Here is a 22,350-nt window from a genome sequence, read left to right as displayed (position 1 = left end):
CCGTAGTACTAAACTGTTTCAAGACCGTTCATTTTCAAGGAGCCAGAAAAACCCAGATTCTCAGGAAAAGGAGATGCCTTGAAGCTTTAAGGCCTCCAGTTCTGGAGATGGAGAGGATAGGATGGGTCCCATAAGACTGAGTGGGAACGTTGCTGTGGTATTAGAGGGAGAGGATTGAATTTCAGCCCCACCACGTGAGAGCAGAGCCTTCTTGGGCAAGTTACTTCATCTTTATGAGTCTCAGTTTCTCAGCCTATAAAATGGCTCTGAGGAAATGCAGTCATTCATTTACTGAATGGATATTTGCTGCAAACCTCAAAGAGAGGTTTATGGCAGTTAGATAATAAACTCACGGGAAAGCATTAGCGTTGAGTTTGGTTCATAACAAGTGTTCAGTAAATGTCAATCTTTTTCCTTCTCCCACAGGAAGATTAAAAAAAACATCTTGCATGACCAGCCCCAGCTCTCCCAGATATCAAGGGGACCCCTGGGTTCTGATTTATAACGTATTTATACTACAAGCAATTGTTTGTGTTTTGATAGTCTTGTTTCCGCCCAAACAGCAGTCTGCAACCACACTCTTAAGACACTAAAAGCAAAATGAGAGTGTGACACAAAGGCGAACACTCCTATCAAAAGATGCAAAGTTTTAGTCACTTCTGAGGTGCGGCGGGGAGGGGCCGGATCTTCCTTTCTTTAAAGGCGAACAGAACTAAGCAGTTAAAGGTAATTAAAGTATTTGGGGGAGATAAGAGGATTGAACATCCCAATATGATTGAAGGGTGGGCACTTCATGTGTTCAAAAGCTGGTCCCCCAGCCCCAACCCCTCCACAAGCAGGAAATTCCAGGCCTGGGCTTCTGGGGGAAGCAGCGGACCCTGAGGAACTTCAAAATTTCCAGAATGAGAAGGAAGCTACTGCATTAAGTTGCCCCTGAGGGTCTTTCTATACTCTGAGACCAGGTAAAGGAGGGCTTCCCAAGAGGGAGGGAAATACCATCTCCTCCTCCTCATGCCAACTGTCAGCACTGAAGGCAGGAAGAGCCAGATCCTGCTGAGACAAGCAGCCTTGGAGACTGCCTGTCATCAAGCAAGTAAAGACAGGCCTGGAGCGCGTCGGCCGACTCGCTTTCACCAGCTTCTGCAATAGCCAAGCTTCCCGGAACATCCCCGGCTGCCGTGTCTGCCTGGCAGCAGTTGTTCCAGTAAGCACGTGGGTGTCAGCACTTTGGTGTCCCCTTGCCACCAAATTAAATGAGATCTTATTGACTAACATTTTGCCCAGAAATGGAATGAACATCTTCCAAAGGCAGCTGGAAGCATTTCTCAAGTGCAGCAGGAACAAAGTTTGGGCTGAATGAGGAAAGGAGAGGTTCCGGGTCTAATACTACAGTGATGACACTGAGGATGCTTGGTCCTGTCAGTTACTCCACACACAATCTGGTAGTCCTTACACAATCTTACACCTAGGTATTATTACTCTGCCTTAAAGACAAGAAAACTGAGGTTCAGAGTGTTGTCAATTGCCACGTAATTGATGAGGGGCAGGACTCAAACCCACGCTTCCAGGTGGCTCAGCGGTCAAGATTCCGCCTGCTATGCAGGAGCCACAGGAGATGCAGGTTTGATTCCTGGGTTGGGAAGATCCCCTGGAAGAGGGCACGGCAAGCCACTCCAGTATTCTCGCCTGGAGAACCCCTTGGACAGAGGAACCTAGTGGGCTACAGTCCATAGGGTTGCAAAGAGTTGGACATGACTAACGCAACTCGGCACGCATGCAGGACTCAAACCCAGATTGAACTCCAGTATCCACAGTGCTTTCTGAGAGTGGGATACCAGACTCAGATCCCACTCATGAATCCCTGACCTCGGTGCTTAGCCCAGAGGCTGAGCTGACAGTCAGTCCTACTAACTACAAGGATGATGAGTAAGCATTCTCTAATGTATCCTTTAGAAGACAGAGAACCTGACTTTGAGAGAGACTATTTTCTGATGGCCTATTTGAAGAGACGCCTGTTTCTAAATGTCTTCCAGAGAGTCTGGGAAGCTCATCTGGAGAAGAAACTGGATGAGTTTCCCAGAGGCTTTAACAATGCACACAATGCAGAATACAGAAGTAGATGTTGACTTTAGCTTTCCGGGCAATACAAATAACAGGAAGCTCAAACAGATAATAGGGTACCTTTCCTCTACCCTGAGAAACAGTCTTTAAGGAAGGCTGGAGATTATCTGATGGTGTTTTTCGGTAAGGAAACAGAGCTGCCCCCCAAACAAGTTTCACAAGAGAGCCATGGGGAGCCCCACCCTCTGTCCCCAGTAAGAAGAATCTAGAATACCCAAGGCTTGCCTCCCCAAGCCTTCCTCCATCTCTTCTCTCCCTCAGCAGAACATGTTTCCTCCTTGTCTTTCACAGCCATCCTGAACATTGCACATATTCAGCCTTTGTTTGGTGCCTTTGCAGAAAACCATGGAAGAGACTATATCTAGGTGATGGTAGCCAAGAGGAATGGCAACTGGGGTGGTGCGCAGTCACAGAGGGAGGAGAAAAGATGTGGTCTGTTTGCTAACCCTCATTTGCTTTCTAAGGAAGTTTGTCTCTTAATCCAATAAATAGAAAAATAGATAGATGATACATACATGGATGGATAGGTACATAGACCAACAAATAGATACAGATAATAGACATATATGATAGATACATGGATGGATGAACAGACAGATACATAATAGCTACATGGATACATACATATGTAAAGTTGTTTTTTTAACTGAATTTGGACATCACAAACTGAATCTACCAGGGTAAGCCACAATCGCACAAATCCAACCAAATAGTAAAGTAGCAGACCAATTCCAAGTCTATTCATTCAACAAGATTTTATCCAGTGCCCCCATGGGCACTGTGCTAGGCACTGAGACCAGGGCATTGAAAAAGGTCAGCAAGGTCATTTTCCCGACGTAGACTGTGGTCCAAGGAAGAAGACAAACTTTCAACAAAACAACAACACAGCACGATAAATGTAGTATCAGAAGGGCAAGGTGCTGAACGCTTGCACTTTAAAGGGAAGCCTTTCCTCCCCAAGGCTTCTGCTGTCCCCAAGACATGCCTCCCCGAGGCATTGTCATTTCAGCTGAGAACTGAAGGATAGACAGAGAACTAGCAGGCCAGGCTCAGCAGGCCTTGCAGTCAGGAAATTCACCCTCATAATAAAGCGTAAATCATTTCAGTTTGATAGAATCCATTTCCTCTCACTCTTTCATCATTAGATTTTGAGAAGCAAGGCCCCCTTCCTGCGTCAGAAACCATCACATTCTTGAGGTCCACATTAAACATCCCCTGGGTTTCTCTTCCCTGGATTCAGTCCTTATAAATCCTTTAATGATACTTAAGTGATAAAAAGGAATGGAAAAATAATTTTTTAAATTCTGAGTTTCCCTCCATGCTGTTAGATTCATGAGCACACTGCATGGAGGCAGGACACTGGCCCAGAAAACCCACCTGTCTCTCTTTGGACTAATCAAAATGTTAAGATGTTGAACCCTTGAGTTTTGGACTCAGAGAAACTATTAATATTTGGAAGGAGTTTTTCTGCTTATGAAAGAGCAATTATTCGTACAAAATTCAATAGTTAATTTAGATTCCCTGAAGCAAGTCTGATCCATGGGGAGTCAACAGAGGGTGGTGGCAGGAACATCAACTCTGAGGATGGAGAAGTTAAGATTCAAATCCTGAATCTGCATTAATTCTGTGATCCTGGGAAAGTCATTAAACGCCTCTCCTCTACAGGAGTGTAATAATGCTGACCGGGAAGCTGATGTGAGTGCTGGATTAGATAATGGAGCTGAACACACTTCACACACATTAACACACTCCAGGAGTGTAGTTTTTGAAAAGGGAAGCCGGCCTTCTCCCTTGGGGGTCATCATCTCATAGTTTACAGGAAGAGACGCTCTTCCAAGGCCACAGTAATTCTGTTTAAATGGGTCACTACAGATTCATCGTCCTCAGCAAAGTGCAGCTCCAGCGGCGCTGAGATGAGCTGCAGTGATGAGTTTCTAATAATGAAGTGCTCAAGTGTGCAAAAGATGGGCTATTTCCTGTAAATTATAACAGATTTAAGGTTATTCCCTGATATGCTTTTCTTGGAGAGAGAAAAAGATAAAGTTACAGCTATCGTGATTGAGCATAAACCCAGACCATCCAAGCCTCCACCTGCAGTGTGTCCCCCATGTGAACTCTTGTCAGTGAGGTGTGTCTTCCTGGGAGAAGCATGAGGGTGTGACTTAGAAAACACAAGAACTTGCCTTTTTCCTTTTGCCTACACAGAATTGCAAATCAAACTCTACCAGCTGTGTGGACTCCTTTAGAGCCTTATTGATTATTTGGAGCCTTATTGATTATAAGCAACGTTGTTACCAATGCAATAAAATCCTTCTAATTGAAAGTGCTTCGGGGAAGAGGAGGCCACCAACTCCTAACTCATTTGGGTGGATCATGAATGGTCTCAGTTGAGCACTGTGATCAGAGTTCTCCTTGCCACTGATCGGGTTAGTGTGGGTCTCCAGGGGAATGGCACACCATTCTTCCAATAAGAAGTGAAGTGAAGTCACTCAGTCATGTCCGACTCTTTGCGACCTCATGGACTGTAGCCCACCAGGCTCCTCCATCCATGGGATTTTCCAGGCAAGAGTACTGGTGTGGGGTGCCACTTCCTTCTCCAAGGGAAGTCAATTAAGGACTTCTGCAAAAGCCATCCTTCCATTTTTAAAGAAGAGATATTTATGAATAAGTATTCCCTCTTCGGGTGGTAGACACTGCTTTTTGTTTTGTTTTTCCATAGGATGCCTGGAACTGTGAGAGTCAATTTGGGACCATGAAGGAGGCTAAACTATAGGAATACACTATGAGGGGCAGAGTGGAAAGCTGGAAGAAAACTGGATCTTTGATAACGTCATTGCTTCTGGAATCATCCTGTTTCCATACTTCTTGCTGTGCTAGATAACAGTTTACGAGGGTTGATGATTCTGTTCCTTACTGTGATACCAGCTGACATGCACTGATGTGGGTATACCAAGAACTATGTGACAGATAGCATCACATGGGACTGACACACCATGGGCTGATGCATGGATGGGCTGTGGCTTTTGTTCAGTCATGATAGCTATAACTCCACCCTTATCTCTCCAACCCAAGAAAGCACATCTGAACAAAAGGAAAAGGATGCCATCATCATCACTGGGAGGGACAATAGCCTGAATCTGTTCTTGTTCAGAAGACACAGTTGTTTATAACTGACCATCTGGATGGCTGGTGCCTATACTCTGCTAATTGATAAATACTATTAGCATCATGCACATGTGTGTGTGCACATGTCTGACTCTTTGCGACCCCATGGACTGTAGCCCTCCAGACTCCGCTGTCCGTGGAATTTTCCAGGCAAGAATACTGGAATGGGTTGCAATTTCTTACTCCAAGGGATCTTCCTCACCTACGGATTGAACCTGCATCTCCTGAATTGTCAAGCGGATTATTTATCACTGTGCCACCTGGGAAGCCCAGCCTGTGCTTTTACCTGAAAGCATTCTAAGTGATGCTTTGTGGGGGCCGGGGGGGGGGTTGTTTTTGTTTTTTCCTTACCACATCTATGTCACCCTCTTGATAGAGTCCACTCCAGTCATCTCCAAGTATTTACCATCAACAAAGAGATTTTTTAAAAGTGAGGCCTTTGTAGTCAGATAGTTGGACACCTGAATCCTAGGGCTCTTGCCTGCTCCTCCTGCCTGGACCCAGTCAATGCACCTCCATGGCTGCTGGAAGTCATGCTACAAACCACCCCTCAGGGACACATCAATCAGACCCTGGCCTCAAACTCTTGCCACCAAAGTGTTCAAAATAAGACCAAGAAACTTCCAATAAAATGGACCAAATTTGACCCTAAACCAAAGCTTAATGTTCAAGATGCCTATGTAAATTATGATTTCTTCTCCCTTGGGAAAATACTTTTGCTTCCCAGAGTTTGGGTTCCTTCATTTCCCCAACATGTGCTTCTAAAAGTTTGAGTCAACTTGGAGGTTCTCATGGCTCTCTTCCCACCACTGCCTATTGTAGGGCAAGTAGGACAAACCTACTGCTTTCAGAATTTTGAGGAATACAACCTTGATTTTTGGCCCTCTTATTCAGAGGACCCTATGTGAGGCAGCCAGAACAGGAGCTTCTGTGGCTAGAGTTGTGATGAGAAGCTCTGACCTCACCTACCAAAATGTCCCCTGGACCTGAGAGCTGGTGGGATTGAGGAGCCCAACAGGTAGCCCCAGCCCCCCAAATGGAGCTGCAGGGATCCTGCAAACACACTCACTGCTATTCATTGAGAAGTCTCTGATGCTCTAAATCAGGCGCAGTCTCCCTGTTACATGCTCTCACAAGCTCCTGTACTTCTCCTTCTGAGCTCTGACCACAAGTGTAATTAAACAAGGGTGTAATGAGTTGTTTACAGCGTCTTCCCAGCTCGAGTATAAGTCCCATCACAGCAGAAACTGTGCCTCTCTTGTTTAAGGTTGTATTCCTAGTGCCTGGCAGGAGTGCCTGGCATATATTGGTGTTCAGTAAATGCATGTTGAGTCAACAAATGCACCGTCTGAAAACCACTGACTGCTCAGAGAGGCTAGGTAAGAGCTAGGCCAGGTGACGCTGGGCCTTTTGGTTTCCAAAGGTTCACTGAATCATAAAGGACCAAAACAAACAGCAAGCATGCATGCACAAGGTACTACATAGGAAACCAGATCCGAGCACAGTGAGGCCCAGCAGAGTGTGAACACCCGCACTATTTCCCACTGTGTCACACACGCACACACAAAACCCAAGCCTGGAACTATTTTCTCTTCCTCTCTGTCCCTCCAAATCTTCTGGCCCTGGTCAGCCATGTGTCCTCCTGTTTAGTGCCCTTTCCTATCATCTCAAAGGATGAAATGGAAAGGGTACTGGATGGAGGGGCAGAAACCAGAGTTTTGACTCTAACCGGTTGTGTGACCTTGGGTAAGTCATGTGCAGTCTTCGAGATGGCCTTCCCATAGTCATCCAAAAGAAATAGGTGGACTCTATAATTTCCAGCGCCTTTCCCCATCCTGACATGCCATCACCATGGGCTTTGTGTCACCAGATCCTGAAAACTTCTCACTTAGGGCCCTTTTTCCTCTTTTCCATCTTTGGATCCGTAATTCAGTCCTGCTATAGGACGCAGCTCAGCCTTGCACCCTCTAAGCCCTAGCAAAGACTCTGAAAACCCTCCCTCATTTGCCTCCAGCGCTTTCATTGAGTCACCGCAGTAGGGGTATTGTGACACAACTTGGCAGGGCACCACCATCCCCTGCAGGCTGGCTGTGTCTGCCCGCCTCCGGAAACGGCAGGATCAAGAACTTGAGCACATACCAAGGGCCCCAGATAAGTGCTGCCCTGCAGAGGAGGGCAGCACGTAGGAGAGCATTCCGAAGACTACAATTTCAATGACTGGGGTCAACCAGCAACAGAAGACAGAGATAAAGGTGAAAGTGACTTCAGGTAATAATAGAACCTTGTAGTTTCTACATCACAAGTTTCTGCCTACCAGCACAAAACACTTTTACACCAGCAGGTAAAAGTGGAGAGGTGTGGGAGAGGCAGACGGATTATTACCCCCACGCCATTTCACAAAGTGTACTGAAACATTAGACAGATAAAGCCAGCAGCCCAGGGTCACACAATTAGGCTTTGACACGGTGGGAATTAGAGCAGTGTCCTAATCTCACCCAGGGGCTATTTCCAATAGACTCCTGATGGAGCCTTTGTTTCATCCCGTGGTTCTACCTTATCTTACCTACCCAGGCAGTGACCTTGCTTTTATCCCTTAGGGATGAACAGGGGGAAACTGGAGCTGCTCAGAGTGGGCTGACCAGCCAGAGTTCAGAATCCAGCCTTCTTGACTTGGATGCTCCAGCGGGGGCCAGCCTGTGGAATGCTGCTACTGTTTGTATCTGGGAGGCAAGGAAGAGCCCCCCATGGCAGCTGAGAATGCAGAGGCTCCAGGGCTGATAAAAGTTGTAATTAACATGCACATATAACCCTTTCATCTTCAAAGGCTTTAACTAACATGAGTTAGCTATGCCTCCTATCATCCCCATGGCTGAGGAATCATTTTTCTCTTCTCAGTTTGCAGATGAAGTTGATGCGAGAAGCTACCCTTGGCCACGAGGTCTGGCGCTTGTTTAAACAGAGGAGATTCCTGGCTCCAAGCACCTTACTTCACTGGGGTTGATGGGAAAACAGAATGTGAATGAATCAGGAGAGAAGGCTCAGGGGACCAAACTCCTCTGGGAAAGAGGCTGCATTTATACCATTCTGGAAGGAGACTGAGTCTATGGTATGGCTATTTAACCAGATTAAGTGGGCTAAACTCCCAGCATTACACACACTATCTGAAAGGTACACCAGAAAAGTCTACTGCTCTATTGTGGTGATGTCTCTGTGATACAGGAGGGTCAAATCCTCTATACTGCACCCATAACAGACATCAATTGACCACAGCACTCTCTGTGGACTTCCCAGGTGGCACTAGTGGTAAAGAACCCACCTGTCAATGCAGGAGACATAAGAGACGTGGGTTCGATCTCTGTGCCAGCAAGGTAGAGTCTGCCTGCAATGCAGGAGACCCAGGTTCGATCCCTGGATCCGAAAGATCCCCTGGAGAAGGAAACGGCAACCCACTCCAGGATTCTTGCTGAGGAAATCCCATGGACAGAGGAGCCTGGCAGGCTACAGTCCATGGGGTCACAAGAGTCAGGCCCGACTTAGCGACTAAACCACCACCACCAATATTCTTGGCTGGAAAATTCCATGGAGAGAGGAGCCTGGTGGGCTACAGTCTATAAATTCCATGGTTAGAAGAGCCTGGTGGACTGCAGTCCATAGGGTTGCAGAGAGTCGGACATGACTGAAGCAACTTAGCACGCACGCATGCAATCTTTGTGGCTGAGCCAAGGTCTGGCTTCTTAGCACAGCCTCTCAGGCACCCTTGAGTAGTCAATGGGAAACGATACAGGAGCTGAAATCTGTTTGCTATCGCTGCCCTGCTGTAGAGCCTGTTTGCGATTCTCTTAAATTGCCAGAAGTCGCCAAAGTTTTTATCTCAACCAATGTTGGAGCTAGCCTTTTTCTGAACTCTGTCTAGCACTGTCTAAAGAGGGTGTCATGAGAACTTCTAAGTCTCTGGAATGGAATCTCATAGATGGTGCCACTTGATCACTTGGAATCTGTCCAACCTCATCCTTCACTGTTCTTCAACATGGTGTCTCTTAATTAAAGGGCATGGAGCCCCTTACTGACCCCAATCAAGTCATACTTATTTCCCCAACTTTTAAACGTTCAGTTCGTTCTTTACGCTTCCCTAAGTCACTCTCCTTTCTCTGTTCATCTTCCTACGCTCAATTCATCCCCACATTTTACTGCTTCCATGAAACCACCCTACACAACGGCCACACAGAAATGTCTGCTCTCTTACCCACTTTCTTCACTTGGTTAATTCTTCTTTTACCAAACAGTAAATTCTCTGAGGACAGAAACTAGATCTACTTCCCTCACTTCTTTCCACAAAGACAATCACATAACAGTTTTTCGTGCATTTATTGAATCGGTGGGTTTATTCCCATTTTACACCCAGAGAAACAGAAGCAACTAATAAAGGAAGAACCTTGCCCACAGTCATCCTGTAACTAAGATGGAAAAATGCCGAGCCTCCGCTGGCCACATGTGGTTCTCACTTCTCCTAGAAGGCAGTGTCTGGGGGATTGCCTGGAGATACAGATGACTGGACCGTACCCAGCAGTTACCGAGGGCAATGCCAGTGACAGGAGAACTGAGTCCATCCACAAGTATTTCAACTTCTGGTCAGTGGATTCTAGATGGATATGAAACAGGGCACACCCAGGATGCACTCTGATCTGACAAGGGCTTTCAGTGACCAATAGAAGAGCAGAAGCCCAACAGAGCATTTAGCCTCTCACTTACCACCTTGAAGTGAAGGGTTAGTCGCTCAGTCCTGTCTGACTCTGAGACCCCATAGACTGTAGCCTGCCAGGCTCCTCCGTCCATGGAATTCTCCTTGGGCTGCCATTTCCTTCTCTAGGGGATCTTCCTGACCCAGAGATCGAACCCAGGTCTTCTGCACTGCAGGCAGATTCTTTACCATCTAAGACACCAGGAAAACCCAACATATCACCTGGACAAACTCCTAAGTAATGTAGTCATTCTAATTTCCTCCCCCACTTCCTGCCCTCACTGAGCCGGAAGAGTTTCTCTGGTTCCACAGAAAATAAATAAATATCTTAGTAGGAGTCTGGAAGTTTCTCCATAGAAGAAGCAACTCACCATCTCAAAAGACTACCTGTGCCACCTATATATATATATATATATATATATATTTCTTTGTTTTGTTTTCAGATTCCCATGGCAATCCTAGTTCTTTTTCCTAGGATGCTACAGTTCATCCTCTAAGCACTGCTTTGGCTGAATACTATGGTTCATTTTGCATCAACATGTTACAGGGATCCCTTGAGAAAAGCTGAGAAATCCAATGTGTCCATGGAGCATTGAGAGTGAAGGAGACAACTTTTCTCTTCTTCAGGGGTTGACTTCTCTAGCCTCTTGAAGCAATGTTTGTTCAAAGAATATTGCATCTGGAAGTGAAGTGAAAGTCGCTCAGCTGTGTCCGATTCTTTGAGACCCCATGGACTATACAGTCCATGGAATTCTCCAGGCCAGAATACTGGAGTAGGTAGCTGTTCCCTTCTCCAGGGAATCTTCCCAACCCAGGGATTGAACCCGGGTCTCCTGCATTGCAGGTGGGTTCCTTACCAGCTGAGCCACAAGGGAAGCCCTATCGCATTTGGATCCTGTGGCTAATCCCAGGACTGACTTTGGGCAGTTTTAGCTGTGGGACTGACACCTGTTGCTAACTTCTCTGGCTTAGACTTCATCTGCTCACCCGCAAGGGGTCAGAAGGATCTGGAAGAGTTCTCTGAGCAGAGAACCTTGGCCCAGGAGTCCATCCGGCCAATTGGCGTTTAGAGTATAACTCGGTCTGTATGCTTGTTGTTTCTGATATGGATTAATAATTCACTTCTGATATTTAATACAAACCAGACATCACTTTTGTGTGTTGGGGGGCAGTTGTGGAGGGGGTGGGAAGGGTCTGCACCACAGTGTGTTTTTCCTTGCATTAACTTTTATGAGGCTTAGGTGTTCATGGGCCTGCAGAATGGTGGGTTTACAGAATGTGAGGCTGGGAAAGGACTGCACAGATCAACTAGAATCCTGCTGTCTCATCTGACACATGGGAAATTGGAGGCAAATTGGTGTAAAATGATTGGCTCTGCATCACACAGTCAATCAGTTACAGAGAGGCGCTGAAGAATTATAGTCATTTCCATACTCGAGGCGCCTTCTGTGTGCTGGACCCGAGCTCCAGACACTACGTACTGAACACTGTTCTAGATGCTTAATGTGTACAGCCCCTGGGGCTCACGCTGCTCTCGTGGGGCCGGGAGGAGAATCAGCCTGTTTCACAGCCCTTCCTCCTTCCACACAGCCCTCCTCCAAAGTCAACCTTCTCATTCCCATCCCACCACACAGAACAGCTGGTTCGGTACAGAAGGTCTTTAAATAATTGAAAGAAAGAACTCCTCCCTTTTTTCCTTTTAACATAGTGACCAAAAAGCCCACCTCTTTTCTCTGAGTGTCACTGGAACATGATCTTGAGGCTTAAGTTCTGTGTACATGAAGTCAGATTTGGCAGGGCTGGGGCTGAGAGGCAGACAGACCTCTAGGAAATTAAGATCCTCGGTCTACTGGACAAAACTCAGTGAGCTCTAAACTTCTCCTGCCTTGCCTGATATGTCAAACTCGAAGAAAGACACACTCAAATTAGAGAGAATGCAGAGTAAAGTGATGTCAAGGAGATGTGAGGATCAGTATAGGAAGCATGAGAGAGAAAAAAAAAAAACAGGTTTCTATAGATCAGAAAGATTTAAAAAGATGAAAAAACATAGCCAGAACCTATGAAAATCACAAAAGGTAAATGATAAAGATGGCTTTGATAGCCAAATCTAGAACTTTCATTCATTCAGTCCAACATTTATTGAACATCTACTATAACTGAGAAACTGACAGATGGGAACCTCAAGGATACAAAATTGTACATAATGTACATAAAACATAAGCTTTTCCCTAAGGAGCTTATAGACTCACCGGTGAAAGAGAACAGAGACCATAATATAGCTCAGCAGCAGCCTTTGAATTTTTTAGATAGAAATGCGCTCGTGGGCTTTTCATGAATCATCAAGGAGAAACAACTAGTAGACAAAAGGGCAAAGCAAAAGTCGCTTGAGGAAGTCTAGAGCAAAGGTCTCCAAGCCCCGGGCCATGGACCAGTTTCAATCTGCAGCCTGTTAGGAACCGGGTTGCACAGCAGGAGGTGAGCAATGGGTGAAGCTAAAACCATCTCCGCGCCCTGTCCATGGAAAAATTGCTGCCCATAAGACTGGCTCCTGGTGCCAAAAAGGTTGGGGACTGCTGGTCTAGAGGGATGAGTCTGACCTCTAAGGTTGGCCTTGGGAAGATAACTAGTTCCATCATAGAGAATTCACTACAAAGCTGAAGTTCTGGGCAGGAGATTTCTATGGCAGTATTACTTGTCTCTCCAAACTCTGCTTTATGTCTATGTGACCAGCTTTCTTGTGGGCACCTATACCCTTGTCCTCCCCTTGTAGGGAAGTGTGGCCCTGAAACTCACTAGTGGCTGAGGGGCTGACTCAGTGACGTCAGCTGGTCTGCTATAGACTATAAGATGATGCTCAGCTCTGTTGGAATCTGCTTCATGAACTGGACACATGCAACAATGGCAACATTTGTAACTGGCATACAGTATTTACGCCATTTGATACTTTTGGAGACAGGGGCCTGGCTAGAAATGATCTTCCAAGCCAGAGGCAAGAGACCAGGTCTGAGCTGCATGGAATTGTTCCTTTCTCCCTGGCATCTCAGGTTCCATAATGGTGAACACTTGTGAAGAGGCCTTATCATCCCCACTCTAATATCCTGGTGGGTTCTCTCTGAGAGAGGAAGTAGAAGATGCTGCCTAGATCCACTACTGATGTGTGGTTTCTTTTAGAAGGCACTGCAGACCTACTCAAGTGCAAAAAAGATGTACTGAAATTGAAACAGATGGGGTTCTGTGATGAGTCGCTGCTCCCAGGCCAAAGGCCCAGCTGCCTACCTGCAGGCTGAGTTGGAGGTCTCCAGGGGCCTTTGCTTCCTCCCTTCTGGGAGAGCACCCAGAAGAAATGCTACCTGCCCTCTCCCATGCAAAGGCCACCTGCTGGGCCAAATAGCAGCCAAGCCACAGGTCTGCACTGGAGCTGGGAAGAAGGGCAGGAGTAAATGTCTAGTTTTGGCCCGATTTCACGTGCCCGTGGCCTGCGGCCTGACACCCTTCGCTTTCAGAGTCTATCCTTCTGTCTCCAATTCTAGCTGGTAGAGAGAAGGTCCTGGCACTAAGGACCCTTAACCTGAGGGCAAACATTTTCACTGCTGCTCAGTTAGCTCCTCTCCCAACTTTATCCTGTCATGAGCCAAGGTCCTAGACAATGGAGCAGCGTCGTTCATCCACCATCCAGGGGACAAGTATGAAGTGATACTGAACAAATGACTCGGTTCACTGCCCCCCGAATCCTACTCCTTCCTCAATTCCCCCCACTCCGCATCCCGTATGGGCAGACATTCTATCCAGGAACTGGACTGAATGAGCCGCACAGAGTAGGAATGGGAAGACGTTTCCATGACAACTTCTTTCTCCTTCATATTTGCAGCTCCAGCCCCCTCCTATGACATCATGCACATAAACAGAGAGCAAATCCAGCTCTGTGGATGTTATGATCCTGCCCAGCAGTGTACTAGCAGGTATGAAGACAACCAGTAAGCATACTAGCAGGTATCGCTGTTTGAGTTTCTGGACACCCTGATGTCTTGATATACTAAGGAAGGCAGAGCAATGCAGTCAGCAAGGACGTGAGCCCTGTAGCGAGACCACCTGGACTGGAAATCCAGCTCTCCTGCTTACCAGCTCTGTGGCCTTGGGCAAGTGACTCAAATTCTTTATGCCTCTGTTTTCTCATAGGTAAAAGGGGTAATACGAGCACGCCTTCCTAAGGTTAGTGCATGGATTAAACACGTTAGTAGAGGGAACAGGATGATGTTTGCTATTATTACCAACAATAGTGACAGTATTTCCAATGTATACAACTGACTGCAAAGAAACAAACAAAATGTACAAGAGCTCTAACTCTCCAGAAAGGTTGAGGGTTAGAAAGATGAACTTTCAAGCACAGCTCAAGGAGATTCACCATGACACCATGGCAAAGTCTCAGAATTACTGGTCTCTGTGAGTTCTCTCTCTCCCTAGAATTTTGCACTTAACATTCACTCTCAAAAGCTGAAGACTCAGGAAAGATTTGGGGGACCTGGGTTTTGCAAATCACCTCCTTGGTGACTCAGCCCCTCCCCACCCTCCTGGGACCTATCTGCCCACACTTGCTCTTAGGAGAGACTTTTGCCTCAAGAGGACACACCCAGGCAGCCGATGCACCTCCAAACTCAGGGACATCTGGGTTTGTGAGGTTCTGGACCCCCCTGACACTCACCCCTCATCCTGCCCCCAAGTTTCACGGGGTGGATGAGCCATGGGTAGGCAGCACCTGCCCCATTTGTGGTCAGCATCACACGTGGCAAGCTCTGTGGAGACAAAGCACTGTCGGCCTCCATGTCAGGTGTCAGGCTTTGCTGAAGACCTGTAGTCTGAGACCCACAGAGAAGGCAAGGATCTTCTGGGAAGTACTTCCACTTCTCTGCCAGCTGCTAACACCTTCCAGAAATTGGAGGGGTTGGTAGGGAGAGTGTGGGTCTCTCACCCAAGAAGTCCAACATCAGATTAGCATCTCCAAAATAAGCCAGAGTTCCAAGCGGGCCACTGCCCAGGAGTGTTTTATTTTGAGGTTTCAGTGTGGGACTGGGTGTCATCATCCGGCCTAACTCCCACTCCCTTCTTGGCCCAAGAAGTGAGTCATCCTGTCCTTAGACAGACGTCCCCAGTCACGGCAAGCAGCCACCAAAGCCACAAACAGATGGGTGATCTCCCTACTTGGGCAGACCAAAAACGAGTCCTGTGGTGGGACGCTGTCCAGCCAAGCACTCATCTCAGCCTTGTCCTGGAGGCAGTCCTCACCACTGCTATCATGTACAAATAAAGGCCTCTGCATCTTATGTAGACTATGGAGCATGTTTTCATATACCTGGATGTAATAATTTCTATATTCTAAATATTCATTTCAGTTCAACAGTAACAGATAACAAATATGGGCCAGGACTGGGTTCTGAGACTACAAAAATGAATGCGATTCCATCCCTGATGTCAGGGGGCCCCCCGACAACACTGCAGAAGAGAGATAAAAGATCTATCTGGTCTGGGGTTTTCCGCCAATGAGAAGTGTGAAAGTCATGAGCACCTCTTGGCCCCAGAAGATAAATATGCTTATTGATCTTAATTTCCCTGTGCAGTTTTTAGGCTAATTAACTGGGGACCTATGGGGACCAGATATCTCCTCGTCAGAGACGAGGTTGGCCACCATTCAGTGATGCCAGGGATTCTCAGCTGGGGGTGACTTTATCACCACCCCCGTTTGGCCATGTCTGGAGGCTATATAGGCCGTCACACCTGGCCAGGGGGCGGGGCGGGGGGCAGTGGCAGGCGTGCACTTTCAGAATCTAGAGTAAGAATAAACCAGAGATGCACCATCAGCTGTTATCCAGGAAACCCTCCACTCGACCACAAGCTGCTTGAGAGCGAGGACTGTGCCCTGTTGACCGTGAGCTCCCAAGACTGCTTGGTGCACAAATGGGCAGCAAGTGCGTGAGCTTTTGCTGGATATATTGTCCAGTTAATGAACTTGCTCAAGAGTGGGTAAATGAACGGCAGGGAAACAGAAATGCACACGGCCTGAGCTCATTCCCGCTTCTTCAGATGCTCAAATCTTCTCTTGTGCACATGGCCCCCTCTTCCTCCCCATCACTGAGTCCCCAGCCCTCCTGGCTGTGCCTCAGCTCAGCAAGGCTGTTCGTCCTGTGGTCCTAGTTGGCCAGGCTGTCACTCCTTGGTACGGTGTTTCCCATGTAGAGCCTTAAGGTTCTTGGATAGAGTCCCGCTCTCTCACATTTAATTCCCCTGTGAGACCCAGTACAGTGTGGGACCCACAGAAGACACCTTATACAAACTTAACGACTGACCAGCAATACCACGTTATGGGTAGACAAACACATGCGTTCAGTTACTTACATGCCTATGGACACACCCACCATGTATATGTCCACACCTAGCAAGCAAAAACCCAGTATGTCATTTTTCTTGGGGCTTCACATATTGGGATGATCAAGAGAGAGAGAGCAGAGGGGCACAAATGTTCCTCTCCAAAGTATAAATTTTCTGAACCAGATAGTAATTTAATTGGATAGTAATTTAATTAGGCTGAATAATGAGCTGTAGAGATGTGATTTTCACTTATGCAAAAATCCATGCAAGTTTCTGACTTCTAATCACACAAAGTCATGCACTTATTTGTAGAAAAAAATCTATATTAAGTCAAAACTATACATTGGACTTCAACTGGTAAAATATACGCATGTTTGAAATCCTGACCCTCCTGGAAAATCCAGAGTTCCCAACCGCTGTGTCCATGCCAAACCAGATCCCACAACCACACACTTTAGAAAACACTCTGGCAGATAGGGCTGTCTTCCCAAATCCTTGCTGGGCAGCTTCGAGGGAGCACACTTTTTAAAAAAAATATTAACTTGCTAAGGGATTAAGAGTGGAGTTCCAACTTAAGGTTGAAGGCATTAGCCTCCCCTGGTGAGTCTAGAGAACACTGGTGTGTTTCCCACTGAAGCAAAGACACAAAGGAAATTGAGTCATCAGCATCTGGCTGTGCAACCCCTCAGACATTCTCTCTGAAGCAGAAAAGATCCCCTTTGAGAACTCCACTCGGTCTGGCGGGATTTGCCACCTGCTTCAGTTCATTCTTTCACAAGACCCACTTCCCTTTCAGTCTCTTGGTGGAGTCAACTAAAAAGGAGGTGCAGGGGAAACACAAGGGTAGCCTGTAACTCAGCCCCCATCCCAGCCAGGATGGGTGGCCGGGGGAGGCCCGCTTCCCTCTCACAACCTCCTCTTCATCAGGGACTCCCCACCTGGAACCGTCTGACACTCAAGGCCAAACTGAAATCTCACTTGAGTGGCCACGTGTCACCTCGCACCCCACACTGACATTCCGTTCAAGATCCCTGCCTTTTCTAGAAACCGTATCATCCTATCGCCGGGGTCCTCGACACTCCTCCTCACTGGGGCACACACAACCTGCTAAACGCTGAGGGTTTCCACTGAGCATGTAACAAGAGGGCTTCCTGGGTCATTGCACCTAGAATGTCTGCAGGGTCAGAGCCTTTGCAAGGACCCCCCCCCCTTTTTTTTTTCCATTTCCAGGCAGAAAGCCTTGCCCTGACTTGTCTCTTAGACAAGCAACAGCCTCTCCCTTTTTTCCAAGCCTGCAAATGAGAGCATGTCTAGAAGGGCAGCTGGACTCTGATAAGGGAATTGACTTATTTTAGTAACAAATAGCTAGGCTGGCATCTCTCGACAGCTGTGGCCAGGACTGGAGAGAGACAGGCCAGGGCAGAGCAGGGCAGCCAAGAGTTCTCAGCCTGCCGGGGAAGAGGAAAGCCACTCATCCCAGGCTTCATGTTTGCTGGCCTCACACAATTTCCAGAGTCCTCCAGAGGCAAATAATGAATCAAAGCAACAACAGGCACTGGAGTCTAACACAGAGGATGTGAGACAACAGAGGACCCCAACTCCATCACTCATACTAGCTGTGTGTCCTCGGGCAAGTCATTCCATCTCCCTGAGCCTCTCAACTTCTTTATCTGGAAAATGGAATGAAAAGATTGCTAAACACACACAGGGCTGTTGTGAAGCTTATATAGGATAACCTGTTCAAAGCCCATGGCTGAATGCCTCGTATGAAGCTGTGTGCATGCACGCTCAGTTGCGTCCGACTCTTTGTGACCCCATGAACTGTGAAGCCTTCCAGGCTCCTCTGTCCATGGGATTTTCCAGGCAGAAATACTGGAGTGGGTGGCCATTTCCTCCTCCAGGGGATCTTTCTGAGCCAGGGATTGAACCCACATCTGCTGGGTCTCCTGCCTTGCTGGCAGATTCTTTACCACTGAGCCACCAGGGTCAGTGCTCGGTAAATTGTATTGCCTGCAGATTTAGGACCCTACTTCATAGAGGAACCGAGTGTCAGGCTTTTAAAGCTGGGATGCTGCTAACTGAGAAGGATCCAGCAACACCCCAGGAGGCTCTGGACAGTACAGAGGCTCTACCCCAAGCAGCCACTTTGCTTGATAAGAAGAAAGTTATCATCTTTATTCTTAGGTTAAACTCAAACTGGATATACTGTGGAGGAAAATATAAAATTGTATTGAGCATTTAAGACAGCAACTTAAGGTGTGAAACAAACGTTGCTACCTCTGTAGACCACACATTCCCCACCCACTGTAAGTAGTGGAGGTGGGCTCAGTCCTGGAGGATTAAGGTATTTCAGAGCCCTGAGGTTTGGAAAGCGTCCTGTGCTAACACTCGGCCTGAGAGACAGGGGAAGTCACCTTTCTCTCTTTGGGGATCTGTTTCCTCCTTGGGAAAAAGAAAGGGTTTTTCTAAACGATTCTTGGAGTCCCCATCTCTGAGTCTACAATAGTGAGTCAAGAAATATTTCTTGAATGAGTGGAAAGGGATCTGTCATAAACTAAGAATTTCACACTGCCCAGCAGCCTCTCCAAATTGCGTGGGCCAAACTGGAAAAAGAACGGAAACTTTTTCTACTGGCTGCAAAACTCAAACACACCTACTTGGCACTGTGCCTTTGCAGGAAGGAAGATGTCTATTGTGTATCTGGGGGACAACTGAATTAACTGATGCTAACCAACCTCAGCGGGAATGGAGGTTGGCTTCGTTGCTGCTTCTCCTGGGAAAACACAGCCAAAAGTCTAACTCCCAGAAAGAGGGGTCTCTAAGGCTCAGAGGGATCAGAAGGGTGCCAGCCACCCCCAAAGCCCCAGAGCTCTTAGCTGCACCCCTCTTTCTAAACAGCAGGGGCACAATTCTCTAGCAAGGACCTCTCACCCACAGAGGACAGGAGGCAGGCAGGTATAGAGGGCTCACTTCACTGCTCTTTATCCAGGGTTACTTTCGTCCTTCCACATGTGAAATGTAGTTCAACAGATCTGTTCTCCAACTTAGAGTTTGGGTCCAACGCAGCTTAACTGTATTTGGCTATGTCTCTACTTCTTGCTTTTCAGTATGAAGATCAGACCCTTTCTTCCTCCCCCAAGCCTTGCCACTTGCCGAAATGTCCACATTGTCCTCTGGAGCCCACCACCTTCGCTGGTGGGGCACCAGAAGAGTCTTCCCGCCTCCTCTTTGTCCTTCCTCTCTGTGCCAGCCCAGCCCGAGCCCACTGTTAAGTCACATCTCCTTCCCAAGTCTCAGTTCCTTCCAAACAGCTTAACAAGTGCATGAAAGCCTGGGCCCAGACAGCTATCGCTACTGGCATTTTTTTGCGCTTCCTCCAAATGACGCTCCCCAAAGGGACCACGGAAACCCAGAGCAGGAGTAAGCCTGCCCATCTGGGGGGAAGGGAGGAACTTCAAGGGTCAGGACAGTGCCAAATATCAGGGGATGGGGCCCTTTAGAAGAATTTGGGCTACAGGATGGAAGGAGTCAGGAGTCGAAATCCTCAGAAGGAAAGCAGAAGATGCCCCAGGGAGGTAACATACAAATGGACTTCCTTATAGGCGAGAGAGAGACACCAGCCTGGTTCCTCTTCCCTAAGGCCAGGCTCACAGCTCTCCCTGAAATCCTTCCCTGCTCTCTCCCATTCCAAGTCTCTCTGCCTTTCAAGAGATCCTTGGAGCTCCAGTTCCCCTTGGAAAGCTTCCTCTAAAGCCTCTGGTCCACCACCTCCTTCCACAAAATCCTTTCTGAGTTTGTCCATATCATGCTGCTGTTTGTCCATATCATACATGCAGCTTAACCAGTGCTAACTAAGCAACAGGCAAAGAGGCTTGGTTCACAGAACCAGCAGTCTTCTGACTGTGTGAACACAGACAAGTCACTTAACCTCTCTGAGCTTCAGTTTGCTGCCCTCCTGCAAAACGGGGCTAACGACAGGACACTTCTCAGTGGGCCATTGTTGAGGGTAAAACGAGATAACGCATGTAAAGAATTTAGCACAGTGCCTGGCCCAGCCCAAATGTATAATAAATGGTGGCTGGTGCTGCCATTATGATTACTGTTAATTATTATTATTAATTATTACTTTTCTGATTCAGGAATCTAAATCCTAGACCCTCACTTATCCTCTCAGTCTAAAGTATCCCGGTAGGACGGTGTCTCTTACTTTCCTGGTACCCCCAGAGCTGGGTTTAATAAACACTTGCTGAGTAGAATTAACCATAGGTTGAGCTGTCTTAATGACCCAGCTGGCACTTCTTAAAAGAAAAATTAATTTTGCTAGCGATAAGCAAATCAGCCATGTAATTATCTGCACATATAAAGACAAAGAAAAGGAATGCTTGGAGTTCAGCCTTGCCAGAATACCTCACACGCAGCCACCCCCTCGACAGCCCCTGAGAAGCACGGACCCTGTGGGGATGGGATACACCCTGTGGGGATAGGATACAGGCGCCGGGATCCCTGATGCCACCCAGGAGCCTGCTTCCCTGTCCTGCTCCGAGGCTGCCAGGCACCCACTGGGAGCCACTTGACTGTCTGGATTTCCCCTAACTGATTGGCAGCCTGCAGGAGGTTGCCAGGATGGAGCAGCTGGCCGAGTCACTGCCTATCCTACTCACACTCCCTGCCCCAGGCTGGCACCTCGTGGCGACCCAGAACCTTGCCACAGAGAAGGTTCAAGTTCCCACAAGCGTTAAGATTGTTCGTGACTGGAGCCAACTGTAAGAGCTTTGGAACCTAGGTGAAATGGGAGAGCCACGGGAACGCGGGACCCCATTCTGGGACGCTTGTTGCCACCAACCCTCACACAAGGCGACAGTGCCCACCTCTATGGCCACCTCGCTAGCACCCCTGTCCCAACCCCAGCCCCTGTCCCTGCCCTGCGCAGCCTGGCTTGAAGTGCCCTTGGGCACAGGAGTCTGTTAGTCCAGACAGGCTGCGCGCACCCAGGAGTACAGTTCCTTGTGCTCCACCGGCTCCAACCACCCCACCCCAAACCGCGCGCCAACAGCCTGCTGCCCAGCAAACTTTTCTGCGCTCTTTCTTTTTGCCGTTCCACAAAACGGTGCTTCCCAACGACAGGCTCTCCAAGAGCTTAGCGCAAATCCTCGCCCGGTCCTCCTTCGCCAAATCCCAGCCGCTCGCCGCCCACTTGACCCCGACCCCCCCCGCCCCCCGCCCCCAGGGCCAACGGTGCCCGCACGGCTGGGTCCGGGCCACTCCCTCCCGTCCGGGCGGGCACTCACCGATCTGCGCCAGGCTCAGCTGCACGAGGCAGAGTCCCCAAGCTGCGCGCCACCAAAACGTGTCCATGGCGTCGGAGCGAGCGACCGAGCGAGCGGAGTGGAGCCGGAGGGGCCGGGCGCTGGGCGGGGGCCGGCGAAGCACGGGGCAAGCAGGGCGCCCGAACCTGTCGGAGGCTGGGGTCCGGCTGGCAATGAGGGCGCCTCGGAAGTTGGGTGCAGTTTTTATTCGAGGGTTGAGAGTGACCTAAGAGGGAGGGAGCGAGGGAGGACACACCCAAGCGAGGGGGCTGTGACTAAGCAGCCGGCAGAAGTTTAAAGACGTACCAGCTCTCCTTAGCCCTGGCCCCTCGGCCCCCGCCCCGTTCTCCCCCGAGATAATAAAGCAGGGTGCCTGGGCGCGCACCCCGGAGGGCCGAGGGGGTCCCCGTGCACCCAGGACGCACCGACTTTTCTCTCCTGGCGGCTGGGAGCGCAGCCTCTGGACGCAGGAGGGAATAACTGAGTCCTGAAACCTCGCCCCTTTGGGTTCAGCCTCTGGCCTCTCCCCTCCGCGAAGTTTCTCTTTTGACTCAGGCTGGGGAACTCTTCTCTGTGGGTTTCACAGGCAGCTGGATATTCTGGGAGAGGGGCTGGGACAGTGGAAGTGTGGTTTTCCCCTGCGCATGGTCGGGAGCTTGC

At 48.4% G+C, this 22,350-nt stretch overlaps 1 protein-coding gene across 5 annotated transcripts in view; it reads right to left on the bottom strand.

Moving 5' to 3' along the window:
- The window catches only part of CD44 (CD44 molecule (IN blood group)), an 89,293-nt gene extending 67,449 nt beyond the window's left edge, over window positions 1-21,844 (bottom strand). For all 5 annotated transcript variants that reach the window (XM_068988283.1, XM_068988284.1, XM_068988285.1 and 2 more), the window contains exon 1: window positions 21,673-21,844. In XM_068988283.1, coding sequence (XP_068844384.1) covers window positions 21,673-21,739 — 67 coding nt within the window. In that variant the 5' untranslated portion in view covers window positions 21,740-21,844. The remainder of the gene's footprint in view (window positions 1-21,672) is intronic.
- Window positions 21,845-22,350: the final 506 nt, after the last annotated feature.

Source organism: Capricornis sumatraensis, chromosome 16, assembly GCF_032405125.1.
Source record: "Capricornis sumatraensis isolate serow.1 chromosome 16, serow.2, whole genome shotgun sequence".
Classification (NCBI taxonomy): Eukaryota; Metazoa; Chordata; class Mammalia; order Artiodactyla; family Bovidae; genus Capricornis; species Capricornis sumatraensis.
Note: the sequence above shows the minus strand (reverse complement) of the source record. Positions and strands in the feature narration are given on the sequence as shown.